This window comes from Camelus bactrianus, chromosome 8 (genome assembly GCF_048773025.1).
Source record: "Camelus bactrianus isolate YW-2024 breed Bactrian camel chromosome 8, ASM4877302v1, whole genome shotgun sequence".
In the NCBI taxonomy this organism is placed as follows: Eukaryota; Metazoa; Chordata; class Mammalia; order Artiodactyla; family Camelidae; genus Camelus; species Camelus bactrianus.
This window is the reverse complement of record NC_133546.1, coordinates 8,189,179-8,206,893: the sequence shown is the minus strand read 5'-3', so window position 1 is coordinate 8,206,893 and position 17,715 is coordinate 8,189,179. Positions and strand designations below refer to the sequence as shown.

Sequence of the window (17,715 nt, the reverse complement as noted above, 5' to 3'; positions counted from 1 at the left end):
GCAATATAGGGGAGGCTTCATGCTTTTCTTTCATCAAACACCATCAGCCTTACCACACTCATTTTTATAATGCTCTCTCTTGGGTAGATTGGCATTAAACACATGTGTCCCCATGTTATAAACAAAGGAACTGAGGACCAGAGATATAACATAGGATCAAAAGGCAGCAGAAAAACTTTAGATCCACTGATCAAATATTGCAGGTGGGGAAATGCTAAACAAGTCTGCTGAAATGCAAACATTGTGTTAGGAGTTGTTAAGTCATCGCGGCCTTAAGGTGAGGAAGAGCTCTCCCCACCTCCACTTTCCCTGGTACTAAGTTTGCAGAGCCCTGGCAGAAGGCATGAGGACGTTTCTGAACATGCTGTTAGTCAGCAGAAAGTGGAAGTTCGTTCTCAGGAGTTCCTTACAAATGAATGGCTTGATGTGATCTCAGAATGTTTTAAAATACATACTATTCGATATACAATTCTATCTTTCCTTCCTCATATTCATAAAGCAAAAGCCCGTGGGAGGGACTCGGTTACAGGAAGGGCCTGGCTCCTGAGAGTGTGACATCCACGGGGGCTGCCAGAAGTGAGCAGGGCCCAGGGGCGCGGGCCCCTTCCCCTCCGTGGGTGTCTGAGCCCCGGGCCTCGTCTCCACAGGATCAACATTGAGGCTCGGAAGTCCCCCAAGCTGTCACGGGCAGCTCAGGAGATATCCCGGTCCCCTCGCCTGCCGATGCGCAAGCCGTCCATCGGCTCGCCCAGCCTGGCGCGGAGGGAGTTTCCCTTTGAAGACATCACTCAGGTAGCGTATGACTCTGCTGCCGCGGGTCTGCTGTCGGGGGGCTGAACCCTTGGGCCCTGCCTCCTCGCCTGGGACTGCCCTAGCTAGAGCCCTGGTTGCCGCCACTGCCCTTGCCTTCAAGCCCTGCGCCCTCCTCATCTCACAGGACCTCCCTCCCACCTCGGGCATCCCCGCTGCTGCCCGAGAACCTTCTCACCAGCGGCTCTAGTACAGACATGTCCACAAGGCTACCTCCGCCCCCTCAAGCCACTCCTGACCCTTCAGTGACTCCCAGGGTCCACAGGAGCCAAGCCCTGGTCGCAGCCTCATGGTCTGGCCTGCCTCTCTCCCTCCTGGTCCTGTTCAACATCCCCTCCCCTCCTCCCCCCACCTCCCCTACCCCCACCCCCCACTCCCACAGCCTTGCTGGCCTCTTCCCAAGCGTTTGTGCCTTTGTCCTGCGTGGGTCACCAGGTGTATGAATCCACCCTCTTGTCTCCTCCCCTTTGTTTCTGCCTTCATGCTTCCAGGTGTAACTTCACCTTTGTCATGAAGGCTTCCTTCCCTGGCTCTACCACGGTAATCCCAAAGCATCTTGTTTGTAACTACCTTATAACATTCCTGTGACTGCCTTGTATGCAGATAATTACAAGCCTTATCTCCTCCATTAAACTGTCCTGAGTTTGTGTGTGCGTCTGTGTAGTTTTTAAAGTATAATTGCCTAGAACACTGCGTTAGTTTCAGGTGTACAACACAGTGATTCAATATTTCTGTACGTTTCAAAATGATCACCATGGTCTAGTTATGGTCTGTCACCATACAAAGTTACTACAATATTATTGACTAAATTCCCCATTCTGTACATTTTACCCCTAAGACTTATTTATTTTGTAACTGGAAGTTTGTAACTGGAAGTACAAACTTCATAATCTTCCTCATCTGCTTCACTTACACCCCCATCTGCCTCCCCTCTGGAAAACACCTGTTTGTTCTCTGTGAGTCTGTTTCTGTCTTGTTGTTTGTTTTGTTTTTTGGTCTTACAGTCCACATATAAGTGAAATCATACACTATTTATCTTTTTGTGTCTTACTTCACTTAGCATAATATCTTCTAGGTCTATCCATGTTGTTGCAAATGCCAAAACTTCATTTTTTTTTATGGCTGAGTAATAGTCTATTTTGTGTATGTATACATTTACACACACAGACACACACACACACACACCACTACCACCACCACAGCTTCTTTATCCATTTATCTGTTGATGGGTAATTAGGTAGCCTCCATGTCTTGGCTACTGTAAATAATATTGCTGTGGACATTAGGGTGCACATATCTTTTCAAATTAATGGGGTTATTTTTTTCAGAAAAATACCCAGAAATGGAAATGTTGAATCCTATGTAATTATGTTTTTAGTTTTTTGAATTCCATCCTGTTCTCCATAGTGGCTACACCAATTTACATTCCTACCATTTCTTGAGCTAGATTTTATTCATCTTTATTATCACCCTTGTGTGCACACAAACCAAACACATACACACACACACACACCATGCATTATGTGTGGCTTGGCATAGTGATAACTTCTTAAATTTTTAAAAATTTAATTGAATGAAAAAACAGCTAATTGGGTAGTTTTAAGACATACTGGTATCAATGCAACTGACGTTTCCAGGAGAAACAAAAAGGATAAAATTGGAGTCAGAGCTTCACAAATCTTGCAGGTCAGTGACATGGCAAAAGGAGAGGTGAAGAGAAGTGTGCCCAAATCACTTTTGTGACCTTTCTAACCTACCACACATGGACACGCTGGAACACATGCACCCCTCACTCCCAACCTGAGAAACACAACCCAGTGAGCCACCATTGAGAAACGGTGGCTGCCATGCCGTAGTTAGTGCCTGATCTCGAAAATGGTAGAATGACAGAGAATGAAGACTCCTGTCAGTGCCCACCAGTTACTTTGTAAGCAAAAAGTGTTAACATTCTTACTTCTTCAGTGATTGATAGAAAATATGGAAACAGGTTGTGATTTTTCTTCTCTTTTTTTCCCCACAGCACAGCTATCTTGCTCAGGTCACGTCTAATATCTGGGGAACCAAATTTAAGATTGTGGGCTTGGCTGCTTTCCTGCCAACCAACCTCGGTGCAGGTAAGCACCACGTCCCGCTCTCTGCCCGCCATCCCAGGCGGAGCGCTGACTCAAAGGTCAATTTTGACCTCCAGTGGCTTCAGGTAGAAAATGAGCTCTTAGGACACCAAAAGATTAGCATGTATTTTACCTCTAAACTTTGACTCTAGCCACGATGACTTTGTAAAAATGAGAATTATTGCCCGTTTGTTTTTTTCTTTTTTGCCACTGGTACTTTTCATTTTTTTATATGAGCCCTGACTTAATAAAAATGACAGAAATAACCAAAATCTCTAATAGATTTCTGGTTATTTTGATTTGAGGCCTTTTACTGTGGGCATATTTTGCTACCAGTGTCTTTAGGTTCTTGAGTCAAAAGGAACTTCTGAAAAAAGCCGAGAAGAGAGCATTAGAGACTCGAATAAGTTGGCTGACTTATTAGTACAGTTCTTAGTGGTAAATATAAGTTTCATTTCTAAGTACCAGATAAATGTCCTGTGCAGGAAAATCTTGAGACATCGGGGAGAAGGGACCTGGGGGAGTACAGACCTGGGCGAGAACCCAGAATGTGCACCTCCTCTGTGCCCGCTCCAGGGAGTAGCACTAACTTGCCATGTTTACTCAGGGACACTGAAGGAGGGAAGTGACACAAGGTCCTTTTCAAGGCAGCTTTGCTCTGATGGCACATCCCTGTGTCGGCTGAGGAGCTGAGTTGTCCCCCAGTCTTGTGAGGTTGCCCCACCATTTAACATGCACACACCTCTCCAGAAGGACAGGTGGCCCCATCTTGAATGTGCTCTCTGTAACCTGCTAAAAATGCTTTTAAAAACAAAACAGAACAAAACAAAACAAAAAGCTCTGAATCCACCTATTAGCATTGTCCCAGACACAGATCCTTTAACATAAATAATTGTTGCAAAGCAGTTGTTAAGAAGATCTGTTGCTAGAGATGCATCTTCAGGGGCTTAGTAAGCGCTGCAGGTGGACTTTCCATTTCAAGGTTTCTCAGCTTGAAGAAAAGGAATAAAAGTAAAATATAAAACTGACTTAGGAAACCAAGAATAGACTATCCCTGTCCATAATGCAGAGAAATCTCTCAGAATATTTTCCACAACCCGGAAGCCCTCTGAAGACCACAAAAACCTGTTCTTGAGTAATTCAGCAGTGCCTGGCTGGTGTACACGGGATTCCTATGTGATCGTCCCCACGTGAGTGAGCTGAGAACCTAGCTGTCTGCCAGTGGTTAACGCTGAAAAAAGGAGTGGAAGTGAAAATGTACTTACTGGACCTTCTCATTCTGCCCTTATTTCTTGGGTGTTGAGTAGATCCCTGAGTAAGTTAGCCGGATCTTAAGATGGGAGGGTCTGGAAGTGCCTTTGAGCCACCTGCTGTTCCAGTAGGAGGAATTTGAGTGTCCAGGACCAAAGCATCCTGTATGACTGCAGTGCAGTCATTGTCCTAATCACTGACCTTTTAAAAAAGAGGGTTTTAGCTATTATTGTTTGTCAAGCTAAGAGAATTTTCCACTTGATTCTATTGTCAAGATAAGAGAATTTTCCACTTGATCCTACTAGAGAGAAGAAATTAGCTCTTGGATTTTAGAAGGTATGTTATATATGGGCACCCTGTTAAATCTGAGTGCTGTTAGATACTTTGTGTTGGACAATTGGATAATAATTTGTTTCCTTCTATTAGAATGATCTGGCCTATGAAAGTTTTTATTTTAAATGTTTTACATTTCTTAATTTTAAAAATACATAATAAATTCAAAAGATTTAAAGGTGTAAACTGTTAAAACCTCTCTCATCCTCACCCCCAGCCACGTAGTGTTTTTCCCCTAGAGGCAACGATTTTTTTTTTTTTTTAATCCCTCCTGAGATTTTTTCATTTTATTTCTCTTCATCCATCTAAATGACAAGGAATAACACTGAACACATTAATTCTTGAGCTATGTGGAACCAGATAGGGTTTTTAAGCTGAAACTCACATTCTCTTGTGTGGGCAAAGGAGATGAACACATGAAAAAGACCTGTAATGATATTGCATTGGAAAAGGTATCTTATCCCATGCCAGTCCAAGCACCAACCTTACAAAGGGGCTTCGGAAAAGAAAGTCTGCTGTGCCCTGGGGATGCTGGCCAGTCAGCCACCAGGCTGTTGGAGGTGACAGCTGTGGAGATAGAGTTTGGCTTATCTTAATACAAAGTTTAAAATAACAATAGTTAAAGAACCTTTACATACCTCACAGGAAAGAGTATTAAACCTAAAAGAAAGCTGATGGGGTAATTTCATCCTGATTTTAACCTGCTTTGAAACTTAAATTCAGATTCATTATTTTTTTTTAACTTACTTTGTCTCTATAAATATTTTAGTTGCCATCTAGGCCTTCTCTTAAATGTCCCTGTTAAACAAATTAAACCTTAGTATTTAAAGAAACCATGTGGAAGCTCCCTGTAAGTCTCCATCCTGAACTTGACATTGAAAGTCATAAGACAAGGATTAAGTGTGAATAAAAGCAGCATTTTATGCCTACCCGATTCATGTCACCCGTTATCTCATAGTTGCCTTCAAACAGCTCCCTAATTGCCCACGATTCCCCTGAGCTGGGCGCTCCGGTTATCACAACTACTTTCACTAAATTATCCTTCTGATTGCACTTGAGGTTATTTAAAAATATATTTATCATACTCAGCTCATGTAAATTTTAACATTTGAAAAATGTGTTTCTATGGACCAACCATTGGCCAAAAGTGGCTGGGCTCAACCGAGAATTTGTTGTTACTGCATCTACACTGTGTCGGGGTGGCAGGCCAGGTGCCAGGGAGAGAGGCAGAGCTGCCTTCTGAAGGCAGGGCCACTGCGGCCCCATTTCTCTTCCTGTGAGGGACTCTGCTGGCGCCTGGGCTCCCCTCTGCCTCATCTCTATTAACCGCACTTTCTTCCCGGTCCCCGCCAGTCATCTATAAAACCAGCCTCCTGCACCTCCAGCCGCGGCAGATGACCATCTATCTCCCGGAGGTTCGGAAGATCTCCATGGACTACGTTAATTTACCTGTCTTCAACCCGAACGTTTTCAGTGAAGACGAAGATGATTTACCAGGTGTGTTCATGCATGTCCGCTGGTTTGTCATGAGCCCCCTCTCGGTGGGTCGTGACGGGGGGCCAGAACGGTGAGTGGCTGGGGAGTGCAGCATGCCGGTCTGTGCCTGCTGCTGCCTCAGTAAGGCCGGTAGGTGTGTGAGGTGTCTCGAGAAGGGTTATACAGTGTCACTGGCTTTGGGAGGAGGGGAAGCGACCAGAGCAAGGATAGTGTAGGCAGCTGGGACGCCTCGTGTTCACAGAGCATGTCGACTGTGACATTTCATCCGCAGGGTAACCTCCCAGTCGTGTGCCTGGAGAAAGAGAAATTAATGGAACTAATCAGGACTCAAAATCAGAACCGAAACCCAGTCTTGTTGGCCCTAGGCCAGCCCTCATCCTCTCAATCCCTGCTTAGAGGATGGTGTCACTCAAGTAATTCTCTGCCCACAAGGCTGGTTTCTCAAACCTGCCCCAGCTCCAGGGCAGAAAATCTATACTTTGAAACATCTCTCTCTGAAGTGCAGTGCAGGGCTCTGTGCATAAAAGCCTGTTAAAGGGAAAGTCTGGTACAAGGTTTTAAAATCCCAGTTTATAAATTTTGAAATATCTACATTTAATCTTAATTTTTAAGTGCTTTCTAATAAGGGATCCAATTTGGATTAATAGAGTAGAATGACTTCTAACTAGTCTGCCAGTTATTTGTCTTTAACTTTTCTCAAAAAAGTCTACCTGCAACTTTATAAATATAGAGATTCCTCTACTTATATCCAAGCAAGGTTCTGAAAGTCTCTGGTTTCTGAGCCGAAGGAATCCTTCCTGGGCCACTGACTTCTCCTGTACCTGGTCATTCTCCAACCCAGGGGCTCTGGTCCTTGCCGTGGGTGGCAGGGACACTCTTCCCAACTCAGGCCCCAGATGCAAGGAGTTGTTCCCCTTCTCTCAGGTCTTTACCTGTAAAATCAGTGTCTTTCTGAGAACCTCTGGTTCTCTGACGGTGTACCTCTCCTCATGGTGGGAGCAGAGGTTCCGGGCTCACGCAGTCCTGATGGGTGGGGTCTTGCAACCGCATTAACCTGTGTTTCGGAGAAGCTGCACGCACTTGAGCTTATAGCCCGTGTCCTGCTAGTTCACAACCTCGGATCTAGGAGTCTCTTTTACACTTCGTCCTTATTGCCCTCCATGTTCTTCCAGAACGGTACTGATGGAGCTGTCTCTGATGCTCAGCTGCTGTTGGGACTGTGACTCCCAGTGAGAGGAGGGGACGTTTTGTCTCAGGGCTTAACACTTAATGCTGGTGACAAAGAGACTCTCCTTTAGCAGGAACGACACCTGCCATCAGTATTCCTACAGAGGAGAGAACATCTGGAAGTGAGATCTGAACAGGAACAGTAGAAGACTTGAGACAGGGCCAGGATTTGTGCAGCTGGGAGGCAGTTACATCTCACAGAGGCCCCCAGGGAAGGGGGAGAGTCTGTTGTGGGCACCAAGGGTAGGCTTAGCTTTTGATGAACATGCTGACTTCATTCTGCAGTTCTGGGAAAGCTCAGCCAGCCCCTGCAGTTAGCCTGTTAAATTCTGTTCCCTGCTCAGGTACGGGTTGCCGCACAGCGCTTAGGCCCGGGTGAGCCAGCTTGCCAGGGCTCGGTGGTCACATTAGACTGGGCAGTTCAAACAGTGGCCCTGAGTGCCTGCCTGTGGTCTACAGATCATCACTCAAGTGCATGCTCTATTAAATCCCTGCTATGTACAAACAGGATATATTTACAGAGTTTATTCAAGTGTGGCCTACCTTACATACCATTTAAATGCTAGAAAGCAGATAAATTAGAAAATAATCCTTTCATATGTAGATTTGATAGAGGATTCTTTTCTTTGTTTTCTCTGCTACATTTCACATGGTTCTATTTATAGAAATTTAATTTATGTACAGATTGTAGATACACATCTGCTGCATGACACTTCCCACACTAAGCAGTCCCAGACCCTGGATAAACTCAGAAACCTAGGCAATGAGTCCTTAGTGGAGTTTCATGCTGTACCATCGCCCTCTTCTTGTGTAAAAGGGTGGGCTGTTTTATGAACATGATGAGTAAAAAGCATCACTAAGCAATTTGCCATGTTGCCATCCAGGTACATGATAGCAAATTCAGAAGGTTCAGAGGTATTTATTTGAAAAGCCCTGGCAATGCCCATGGCTTATGGACAACTGCGGGCTGCCCTGAAGAACCCATCAGGATTGCCTGTGTGCCCTTCTAGAAACATTAGAGAAGTTTTGTATAACCTGTGTGAACTGTCCAGATTTCCCTAAACAAACATGTCTTCTTCTATGGCGACTGCCTTTTGTATGCAGAAGGTCTGGATGAGTTGTACTGAGTTGTGTTGTACTGCTTATTCTGATGCAGTTTCCTGGCACTGTTTTGTAAGCAGTTCATTTTTCTAATTTCCCTTCAGTGACAGGAGCATCTGGTGTGCCTGAGAACAACCCACCTTGTACTGTGAACATCCCTATCGCGCCCATCCACAGCTCGGCTCAAGCTATGTCTCCCACGCAGAGCATCGGACTGGTGCAGTCCCTGCTGGCCAACCAGAATGTGCAGCTGGACGTCCTGACCAATCAGACCACAGCCGTGGGGACAGCTGAGCACGGAAGTGACAGTGCTGCCCAATACCCAGTGTCCAACCGCTATTCCAACCCTGGACAGGTGATCTTTGGAGGTGTGGAGATGAGCCGCATCGTCCCGAACCCCCCTCCGCTGTCCCTGCCCCCGCCGACACAGGGGGCCATCCAGCTGTCCGTGGTGGACCATGGGGACCGAGACCACGAGCACATGCAGAAGCCAGCCAAGGCCCTGCGGCCGGTGCCACAGCTGGCCACCGAGGGAGACGCAGTGGTGTTCAGTGCTTCCCAGGAGGTCCAAGTGGCGAAGATGAACCCCCCACCCCCCTACCCAGGAACCATCCCCGCCGCCCCCACCACAGCCGCGCCGCCGCCCCCGCTGCCGCCTCCGCAGCCCCCGGTGGACGTGTGCTTGAAGAAGGGCGACTTCTCGCTATACCCCACTGCGGCGGCGCACTACCAGACGCCCCTGGGCTACGAGCGCATCACCACCTTCGACAGCAGCGGCAACGTGGAGGAGGTGTGCCGGCCTCGGACGCGGATGCTCTGCTCCCAGAACACCTACACGCTCCCCGGCCCCGGCAGCTCGGCCACCCTGAGGCTCACCGCCACCGAGAAGAAGGTCCCGCAGCCCTGCACCAGCGCGACCCTGAACCGCCTGACGGTCCCGCGCTACTCCATCCCCACGGGGGACCCGCCCCCCTACCCCGACCTGGCCGGCCCGTTGCTGCCCGGCCGGGGCTCGGGGCAGAGGCCCGACAGCAGCCTCATCCACGCCACGCTGCGCAGGAACAACCGCGAGGCGGCGCTCAAGGCGGCCCAGCTGGTCGAGGCCCCGCGGCCGCCGCCGCACCCGCCCAAGCCCAAGGGCGTGGCGCAGTTCCCGGCGCGGCCCCCGCCCGCCCTGTACACCTGCAGCCAGTGCAGCGGCGCGGGCGGGGTTGGGGGCGCGGCGGGGCGGCCCGACCTGGGCGCGGGGGCGCAGCCGGCCGCCGGCCTGGCGCACGCGGCCAGCACCTCCCCGCTAACCTCGCAGTCCTCCTACAGCCTCCTGAGCCCGGCCGACGGCGCCCGCGAGCGCGCCGACTACGTCAACTCGGCCTTCACGGAGGACGAGGCCCTGGCCCAGCACTGTCAGGTCGAGAAGCCCCTGAGGCACCCCGCGCTGACCGAAGCGGCGGTGGCCGTAAAACGGCCGCCCCCGTACCAGTGGGACCCCGTGCTCGGGGAGGACGTTTGGGTTCCTCAGGAAAGGACAGCACAGACTTCGGTGCCCAACCCCCTGAAACTGCCCCCTCTGATGGTTGGTCAGAGCCACCACCTGGACGTGTCCCGAGTGCCCTTCGTCTCCCCCAAGTCTCCCGCCAGCCCGACTGCCACTTTCCAAACAGGCTATGGGATGGGAGTGCCGTATCCCGGAGGCTATAACACCACCCCTTTGCCAGGAGTGCAGGCTCCCTGCTCCCCGAAAGATGCCCTGTCCCCAGCACAGTTTGCACAACAGGAGTCCGCCGTGGTTCTTCAGCCGGCCTACCCGCCCAGCCTCTCCTACTGCGCCTTGCCCCCCATGTATCCAGGAAGCAGCGCCTGCTCGAGTTTACAGCTGCCACCTATCGCCTTGCACCCCTGGAATTCCTACAGCACGTGCCCGCCCGTGCAGAACCCCCAGGGCACCCTCCCCACCAAGGCACACTTGGTGGTGGAGAAGCCCCTCGTGTCCCCACCGCCCACTGACCTCCAAAGCCACCTGGGTACAGAGGTGATGGTGGAGACCGCAGACAACTTCCAGGAAGTCCTCTCCCTGACAGAGAGCCCAGTCCCCCAGCGGACAGAGAAGTTTGGGAAGAAGAGTCGGAAGCGGCTGGACAGCCGAGCAGAGGAGGGAAATGTTCAGGCCATCACCGAGGGCAAAGTGAAGAAGGAGGCTCGGACTTTGAGTGATTTTAATTCCCTGATCTCCAGCCCCCGTCTGGGGAGAGAGAAGAAGAAAGTGAAGAGTCAGAAAGACCAGCTGAAGTCGAAGAAGTTGAATAAGACAAACGAGTTCCAGGACAGCTCAGAGAGCGAGCCGGAGCTGTTCATCAGCGGGGATGAGCTGATGAACCAGAGCCAGGGCAGCAGGAAAGGCTGGAAGAGCAAGAGGAGCCTGAGGGCGGCCAGCGAGCTGGAGGAGTTCAAGTGCAGGAAGGCCAGTGAGAAGGAGGACGGGCGGCTGGGCAGTCAGGGCTTCGTGTATGTCATGGCCAATAAGCAGCCGCTCTGGAACGAGGCCACCCAGGTGTACCAGCTGGACTTTGGGGGGCGGGTGACCCAGGAGTCAGCAAAGAACTTCCAGATTGAGCTGGAGGGACGGCAGGTAAGAATCCTTGTCCCAGGGCATGGCCAGGGTGCGACTTTCTCCCCCGACCCGTCTCTGTGCTTTAGCCTTTGAGGAACATTTTTCAAAAGCCCAGATAGGAAACGTGGGAAACAGCTGATGTCTTCTAGGTAGGGCCAGCGGGGCTTGTAATTTTCGGTGTGCCTGTGGCTCTCTTTTATTTCTCTCCAAAGTAACGCATGTGCTGATTTTTTTAAAGCCAGGTGGTTCTACATGATCCATGAGGAAAATAGCAGGCACCTGCCCTCTCCCCAAACCTGCTCTCCCAGAGGTTCTCTCTTCCAAGTCTGTTTGCTTTTTTCTGGCATTTGCCACCATGTTTGTAAAGAACGTGTTCCTACTTGTATTTATTGATTTTCCAGTTTGGGGCGTCGTATACTGACTTCTTCCTGAGGAACGTGAGGGTTCATTTTCTTTACACTAATGCCCCCAGCACATGTGAACTGTCCCTTCCCCCTTTTCTTAGGTAAATCGACAGTCCTTCATTGTGCCACTAAATATGATCTACATCTGCATCACATATTGTGGTCTAATGACATTTCTTTTTTTATTGTATGGGTTTTTTACCCTAGACATAATAATTATCCAGCTTTTGTTTGCTTATTTCTCCGTATATCTATTACCAAGTCATTCCCTGAGTCTCTGGCAGAATGTAGACCTCTTGGTGCACTTAAGCACTCGGGGTAGTTTGTCAGTTCTTCCTGCCCCATCCTGGAATTGTCGCTGCAGTCCTGCTGCGTAACTGTTGTTCTGGGACCACCCGTCTCCACTGTCCTGGAAGTCCCTTCACTGCTCGTATTTAAGTCTCATGGTCATTAATTCACTCAACAAATATTTACTGAACAGCTGCTATATGCCTGGCAATCCTCTGGGCCAGGAGTTGGCAAATTATGGCCCACAGGTAGGCCCATCTGCCCCCTCTTTTGATAAATAAAGTTTTCTTGGAACACAGCCACACCCATCCACTTAAGTATCGTCTTTGCTGCTTTCGCCCTGCAGCAGCAGTTAAGTAATTATGGCAAAGTCCATGTGACCAACAAAGTCTAAAATGTTTATTAAGAGAGTTTGTGAACCGCCTGTTCTAAGTGCTGGAATTAAGAGCACTGAGGAAAACAGAGGAAGGTCCCTGTCCTCATGGAGTTTGCAAAAATGGAAGAAAGACCATAAACAATTAAGTATGCGTAACGTCATGAGAATAACATAACACAGTGTGGTCATTGTAGGCTCTGGGGTGACGGACAGAGGAGAGCAGCTCAGGAGGGGATGAGGGGAGCTCTGCAGGTCCCTTGCTGAGCAGTGATGTCTCACAATTACAAGTATGTCTCTCTCAGCCTGTGGATTCTTTTTTTTCTACCTTTTCTTTCTCGTTCATGGAGAAACCACTTCCTTTGACCTGTGGGGCCTTCTGTTTTCTCTGAACTTTGCCCATGGTCTCCTGACTGCATTATTTGACGCGTTCCTTATCTTGTTATTTCCAACAAACTCAGAGTTAGGTTGAGAAGCTCAGCAGAGTCACTGTTGTTGGCAAAAATCTCACAGACGGTGGTGCTGTCTGCTTCTGTCGGGAGCCCGAGGGAGTTCTCCTTTAATGTCTCTGCTTCCCCGCCCCACCTCCCGTCCCGCCCCAGGTGATGCAGTTCGGAAGGATCGATGGCAGCGCGTACATTCTGGACTTCCAGTACCCGTTCTCAGCCGTGCAGGCCTTCGCGGTGGCCCTGGCCAACGTGACGCAGCGCCTCAAGTGAAGAGACCGCCGTCGGGACAAGAAAGAGGCGCAGAGCCTTCCCAGGGAGGTCTGATCGCAGACGCGAGGGGAGCCCGCACGGCCTGGTCCTGGGGGGCCGGAAGACAAGGGCACAACTGGAACCGTCTGTCAGGCCCGGGCGAGGGCACTGACTCTCCATTGTTTGTTTGGGTTTTTATTATCCTTTATTGTCTTTATTCTTTTTTTTTTTTTTTTTTTGAAGGAAGCAAAATACAGGAGAGTGGAATTTGGAAGCAAAGGGTGCGAGGCACCTGGCGTTGTTTAGGAAGCGTGATCGCTGGGGGGCCGGGGGCTGCTGGGTGTGCTGTGTCAGCTGCGGGACAGGGGCCCTTCCGAAGGAAGGCAGACTGCCGCAGAGACTGCTGCTTCTAGGCTGGGACTGCGCGTCGTTTGCACTCTCCGCGATGTCTAGCTTTTATTATTCCTCCAACGTCACCACTAGTCTAAAAAAAGAATTAAAAAAAGAAAGAAAGAAACACAACCAAAAAATCCTGAAGGTACAAGTTCTCTTGGAGGGACATTTAATTCATGCATACTATGTTCGTCCTCCAGAGGGGACCTGATTAATGAGGGGTATTTTGGCAAATGCACTGTGTTTGACTAAGAAAAGTAGGCTTTCTATGGGGGTGCTATTACCAGGTGTAAATACGGTTTGCTCACGAGGACGTAGGGGAAAGGACGACGGGGCAGGAAGGCGCTCCTGCGCGTGCACACGTGGGTGGCTCGCGTAGCATCGCTTGAAGCAGTACAAGGGCTACGCTCCTCTTCCGAGGATGTTTACATTGAAGACTCCGCTAGTTTTGTAATATGTCAGAATTCCATTGGCTCAGTGATCATCCAGTCTGACCAACTTCGAGGGGGAAGGACCCCCGCGTGTGCTGGGGGCGGCGGTTTTCAGCGGCAGGGGTGGGTCACTGGTCACCCCCTGCTGAGAAGCGGTCTTTAGTCCCTCTCCGCTCTCCTTGTTTGATCTGGGAAACGTGGTAGCAGACGTTACCTTTCCCGTTAGATAACACCATTCTACACTTTCTAAAATTGCTGCAGATACTAATTTGAAGGCACTCCTTTTCTCTTTTCAGCTATATTAAAAATCCAGTTGACTATAAATGTTTTCCAACAGATTAGAAGTGTAGGAAAAAAATGTTAGGCGTTTGCCAGGATATGAAAAGACAGAGTTATAATCAACTCTTTGACAAGAGCCCCACAAGCTTCTCTACCAAAAAAAGAAAATTGTTTATTAACTGTACAGACTGTTTACTGAGGAGACAGACCACTGGGAGAACATGGTTTAAGTTGTAGTACTTAATGTAGTTTGTTAACTACTCTTGTTAATTGCAAAAATCCGCTGAGATTATCTCTTCCCACCTCCCTCTGATCCCACCTCCCCTTCCTCAGGGGACACGCTGGGCAATATTCAGCCCTGATAACAAGACCCAGTTCGTAGTTTTCCATTACCAATTTCTGCGATGTTATTTAGGGCAGTGGCACAGGAGCTGTCTGCTGGTTTAGGGCCCTGAATTTGGGTTTTGTTTAAAAACAAGCAAGTAGAAGATACTGCAGAAAAGTATTTTCCAAGAAAAAAATTTTTTTTTAATCCTCTGTTTTAGTTTAAAAATTAGAAAAGAAACAGGCCCGGAGCAGGATGACATCACTCACCATTTTCTCCAGATCCTGAAGAGACACAGGTGAGGTTTTAAATATGGTGAAGGACATCTCCTAGCTAATACCAGAGTTTCCCAATTTATATTTTGAAATATTGAACCTGGTTCTTTGGTGGGTAAATTTTTCCATAAAGAATTTATCTGTGTATTCAGAGCTATATAATTCTTTTATATGAGTTTCTGTAGCTTAATATGATGTTTCAGTGCTGATTATTAGCTGTGCAATAATGGTTAGCCTATTTCTAGATGATTTAAATGCCATTCCCCTGTTTTATTGTCCAAGAGTTAATTATTTATCTTGCTTTAATAGTGTTTGTAGAAATTATTTTGTTACTATGTTCTGGTGAGTTATGCCCATTTTATTATTTATTTAGGAAAATAGTGTGTTTGTAACGACTTATTTGGTGGCAGGATATTTTGCTGCAAGAAATAAAGAGGATATGATAGAAGGTTTTTTTGCTGGACAATTTGTAACTTTTTCTAATTGGGAAAAATTCCTATTAATCTTTTAAAAGTAATTTTTTTTTGCATTTTATGATCTCAATTATATACAAAGGAGAATATTTCTTTGAGATAACATATTCTAAAATAATATTTCCCCTTCTGAAAATTTTATTTTTAATTTAAAGTAAAAGGTGATATGAAATGAGACTTATGAGAATGAGAGTAGCAAGGAAAGGAATTATTGCTGGTAAGTTTCAGTTTTTAAAGTTCTGATTGGCTTTTAAGATATAAAGACCACAAAAGGGTACATTAACTTTCTTAGTACGATCAAACATAGAGGAAAATCCTGGGAGTGAAAACTACAAATACGTGTGAAGAAAAAGTGAGTATTTGTAGCAAATAATTAAACTCACTAAGTTCCTACCTAGCTCAGTCCCCAAAAGACCTTTTCCCCACATGGGGGCAGAGGCCTCCATCTTGGGTGTTCTGCATACACGGGAGTCCACCTCTGAATGGGAGGCAGCTGCCCAGCTTTGCCGCCATGGGCTGAAGGAGGAGGTAATCCCATGTGCCAGTCGGTCAGAAACAGGTGTCTGCAGCAGTTGTGATGCAGTGTCTTTTCAGCTAATGGTGATTTTTTTCACTTACTGTAATAATTGTTTTCATTCAGTCAGTCTCAATTCATTAAATACCACTAAAGTCAGTACTTTGAGGAGCAGAGTTCTACATACTTAACATTTATTAATATCAGTTTATGAATATTAAGATACTTTATTGAACCTCTAAGGTTAAAAACATTAGCCCATTGGTCAACTACATAAAGAATACATGCCTTTTTGAGGGAAGCAGTATATTAGCAAACATAAAAACCAATGTTAAATTTGGTTTAACCTCATCAAACCAGAGGCACAGCTTTGAGTATGGTGTACCCATTGAATGTATATCCTAAGAAAATCTGGTACCAAGAAAGCAGGAAAATGTCAGCGCTCTCATGGCAGTCTAAGCCAAAGCATCTGCAGTGTTTCTCATCCATGGCCGTTGCTTCCTTGCGGAGTATCCCACAAGGGCATGTGAAAACGTGTGATCATAGCAGAAAGTCAGGAGACCCCAGGACTGAGCCAGCTCTGCCACACAGTTGGAGGATGACCTTGGGCCTCCATTTGTCCATCTGTAAAATGAAAGGCCAGCCTGGACAATCTTCTAAACACCCGTCATGCCTCTTGAATGGCCTGAGGGCCTGAATTGTAACAGGTTCATCATTCCACTTTATAAACTTGGATGGTAGGTTTTTAAAACATTGCCCTTTGTAGAGAAATATTTCTTTTCCTATATTAATGAGCTACCTACTGAATGTAAACCAGTGTTTAAGATAATGTCTTTGGAAAGTTCACCTCTAGAAACAGATGTGTTTGGAATCATATTTGTTCTTATAAAATTATGCAAAAGCACTGATTCCAGGAAAGACAGAGGAGCCTCCCCATGAGTGTGGACACGGCACCCTGGAGAGCAGACCTAAATAAACACCACCACTTGCCCTACAGGCTGTAGAGTGGGTTGAAGAGAGAATAAAGGCATCTCTGCCTCGGCTGGCCTGCGTTCTTGAGTGTGCTTTGCAGTGTCCCACTGGCATAGTGTTCGGATTTCTTGAGAAGGAACCCACTGTGTCCTCGTGTGGACCATCTATCTTTTGGCCAAGTCAGTGGTTGTGAACAAAGTTAGTTGAGACGAAATGTGTCCAAAATGCTGTTTGAGTTCCTGGGATTTTGGAATAGCACACAACTCAAACTCTTCAACATTTGTGTATCTCCTTACCTCTGGCCAATGAAACTCTGAAGGGTTGTGGTTTCCATTTCTTTGGCTTTGTGCAATTTTCTTGTAACTTTTCTTGTACCTATATTTTCTCTTTACAAGTTCTTTTACGGGGAAGGGTTCGGGTTCTAAGACCACGTTGTTGATTGTAGATAAAAATTTTTTTCGTGTTGTAGAAAAGCATGGGTTATGTGTTTGACTGAAAAAGGCACTGTGTTATTTACCAAAGGGGTATCGTTTTTATGTTTGTTTATAAATGCATTATTTTATTACTGTAAATTTGGACATAATTTCTGAGTTTATTACTACTGGCATTTTCTTTTTCCTTTTTTTTTTTTTTTCCCAAACTGTAAGTGCGTGACGCAGGTGCACAGGTCCCAGACCAAACCAGACCACCAGCATGTTCTTGTCCCCGCCTTGGGAGTGGCGTGCTGCTTTGGGCGCCTGAATTCCTCTCTCACTGGTTTGTTTGTTAGTTTTTTAACTCAGCATCCTTTGTTTTACTTTCCAAGCAAGATCTGTTGAGACTCCCTATTTGCATTCTAATGCGCTTACCCTTATTTGCCTCTCTTATTATGTATTTTGTGTATTAGATTGTGCAGGAGGTTTTCTAGAAGGCATTAGTGGTTTGCATTCAAAATGACGTGATTTGTCCAAATTATTTTGTCTTTATTATTGAGATGGACTAATCTTATTTTTCCCTTGATGATTTGAAGTTGTAAGAGTTGTCCAGCTATTGCTTAATAAAATTTTGCAGTTCAAAAAAAAAATCAATTACTTGTGTGCAGAATTCAGACGTGGTCTTGAGTCCGTTAAGAAGAAATCACCGCTCCCCACTGGCATGACCCATTGTCCAGATGCTTCTCCAGTCCCTGGGTTACTGCCAACCATTGCTTGACACCTGAGATCTTTGTCATCATTGCTCTTTCTGAGAGGTCAGAGATTGTATTGTCTTCTTGATGGGTTGGTTTGAGTTTGTGTTTATTTTTTCCTTGCTTTTTAAAAGAGGATCCAATTCAGGATGCCTCCGTCATAGCACCTACAAGATCAGAGATGCTA

At 47.0% G+C, this 17,715-nt stretch overlaps 1 protein-coding gene across 1 annotated transcript in view; it reads left to right on the top strand.

Moving 5' to 3' along the window:
* Positions 1–17,433, top strand: part of TULP4 (TUB like protein 4) — a 209,443-nt gene extending 192,010 nt beyond the window's left edge. The window contains exons 11-15 of the mRNA XM_074368075.1: positions 648–792; positions 2,831–2,924; positions 5,859–6,002; positions 8,435–10,956; positions 12,606–17,433. Of these exons, the coding sequence (XP_074224176.1) occupies positions 648–792; positions 2,831–2,924; positions 5,859–6,002; positions 8,435–10,956; positions 12,606–12,722 (3,022 nt within the window). The 3' untranslated portion in view covers positions 12,723–17,433. The remainder of the gene's footprint in view (positions 1–647; positions 793–2,830; positions 2,925–5,858; positions 6,003–8,434; positions 10,957–12,605) is intronic.
* The last annotated feature ends 282 nt before the right edge of the window (positions 17,434–17,715 follow it).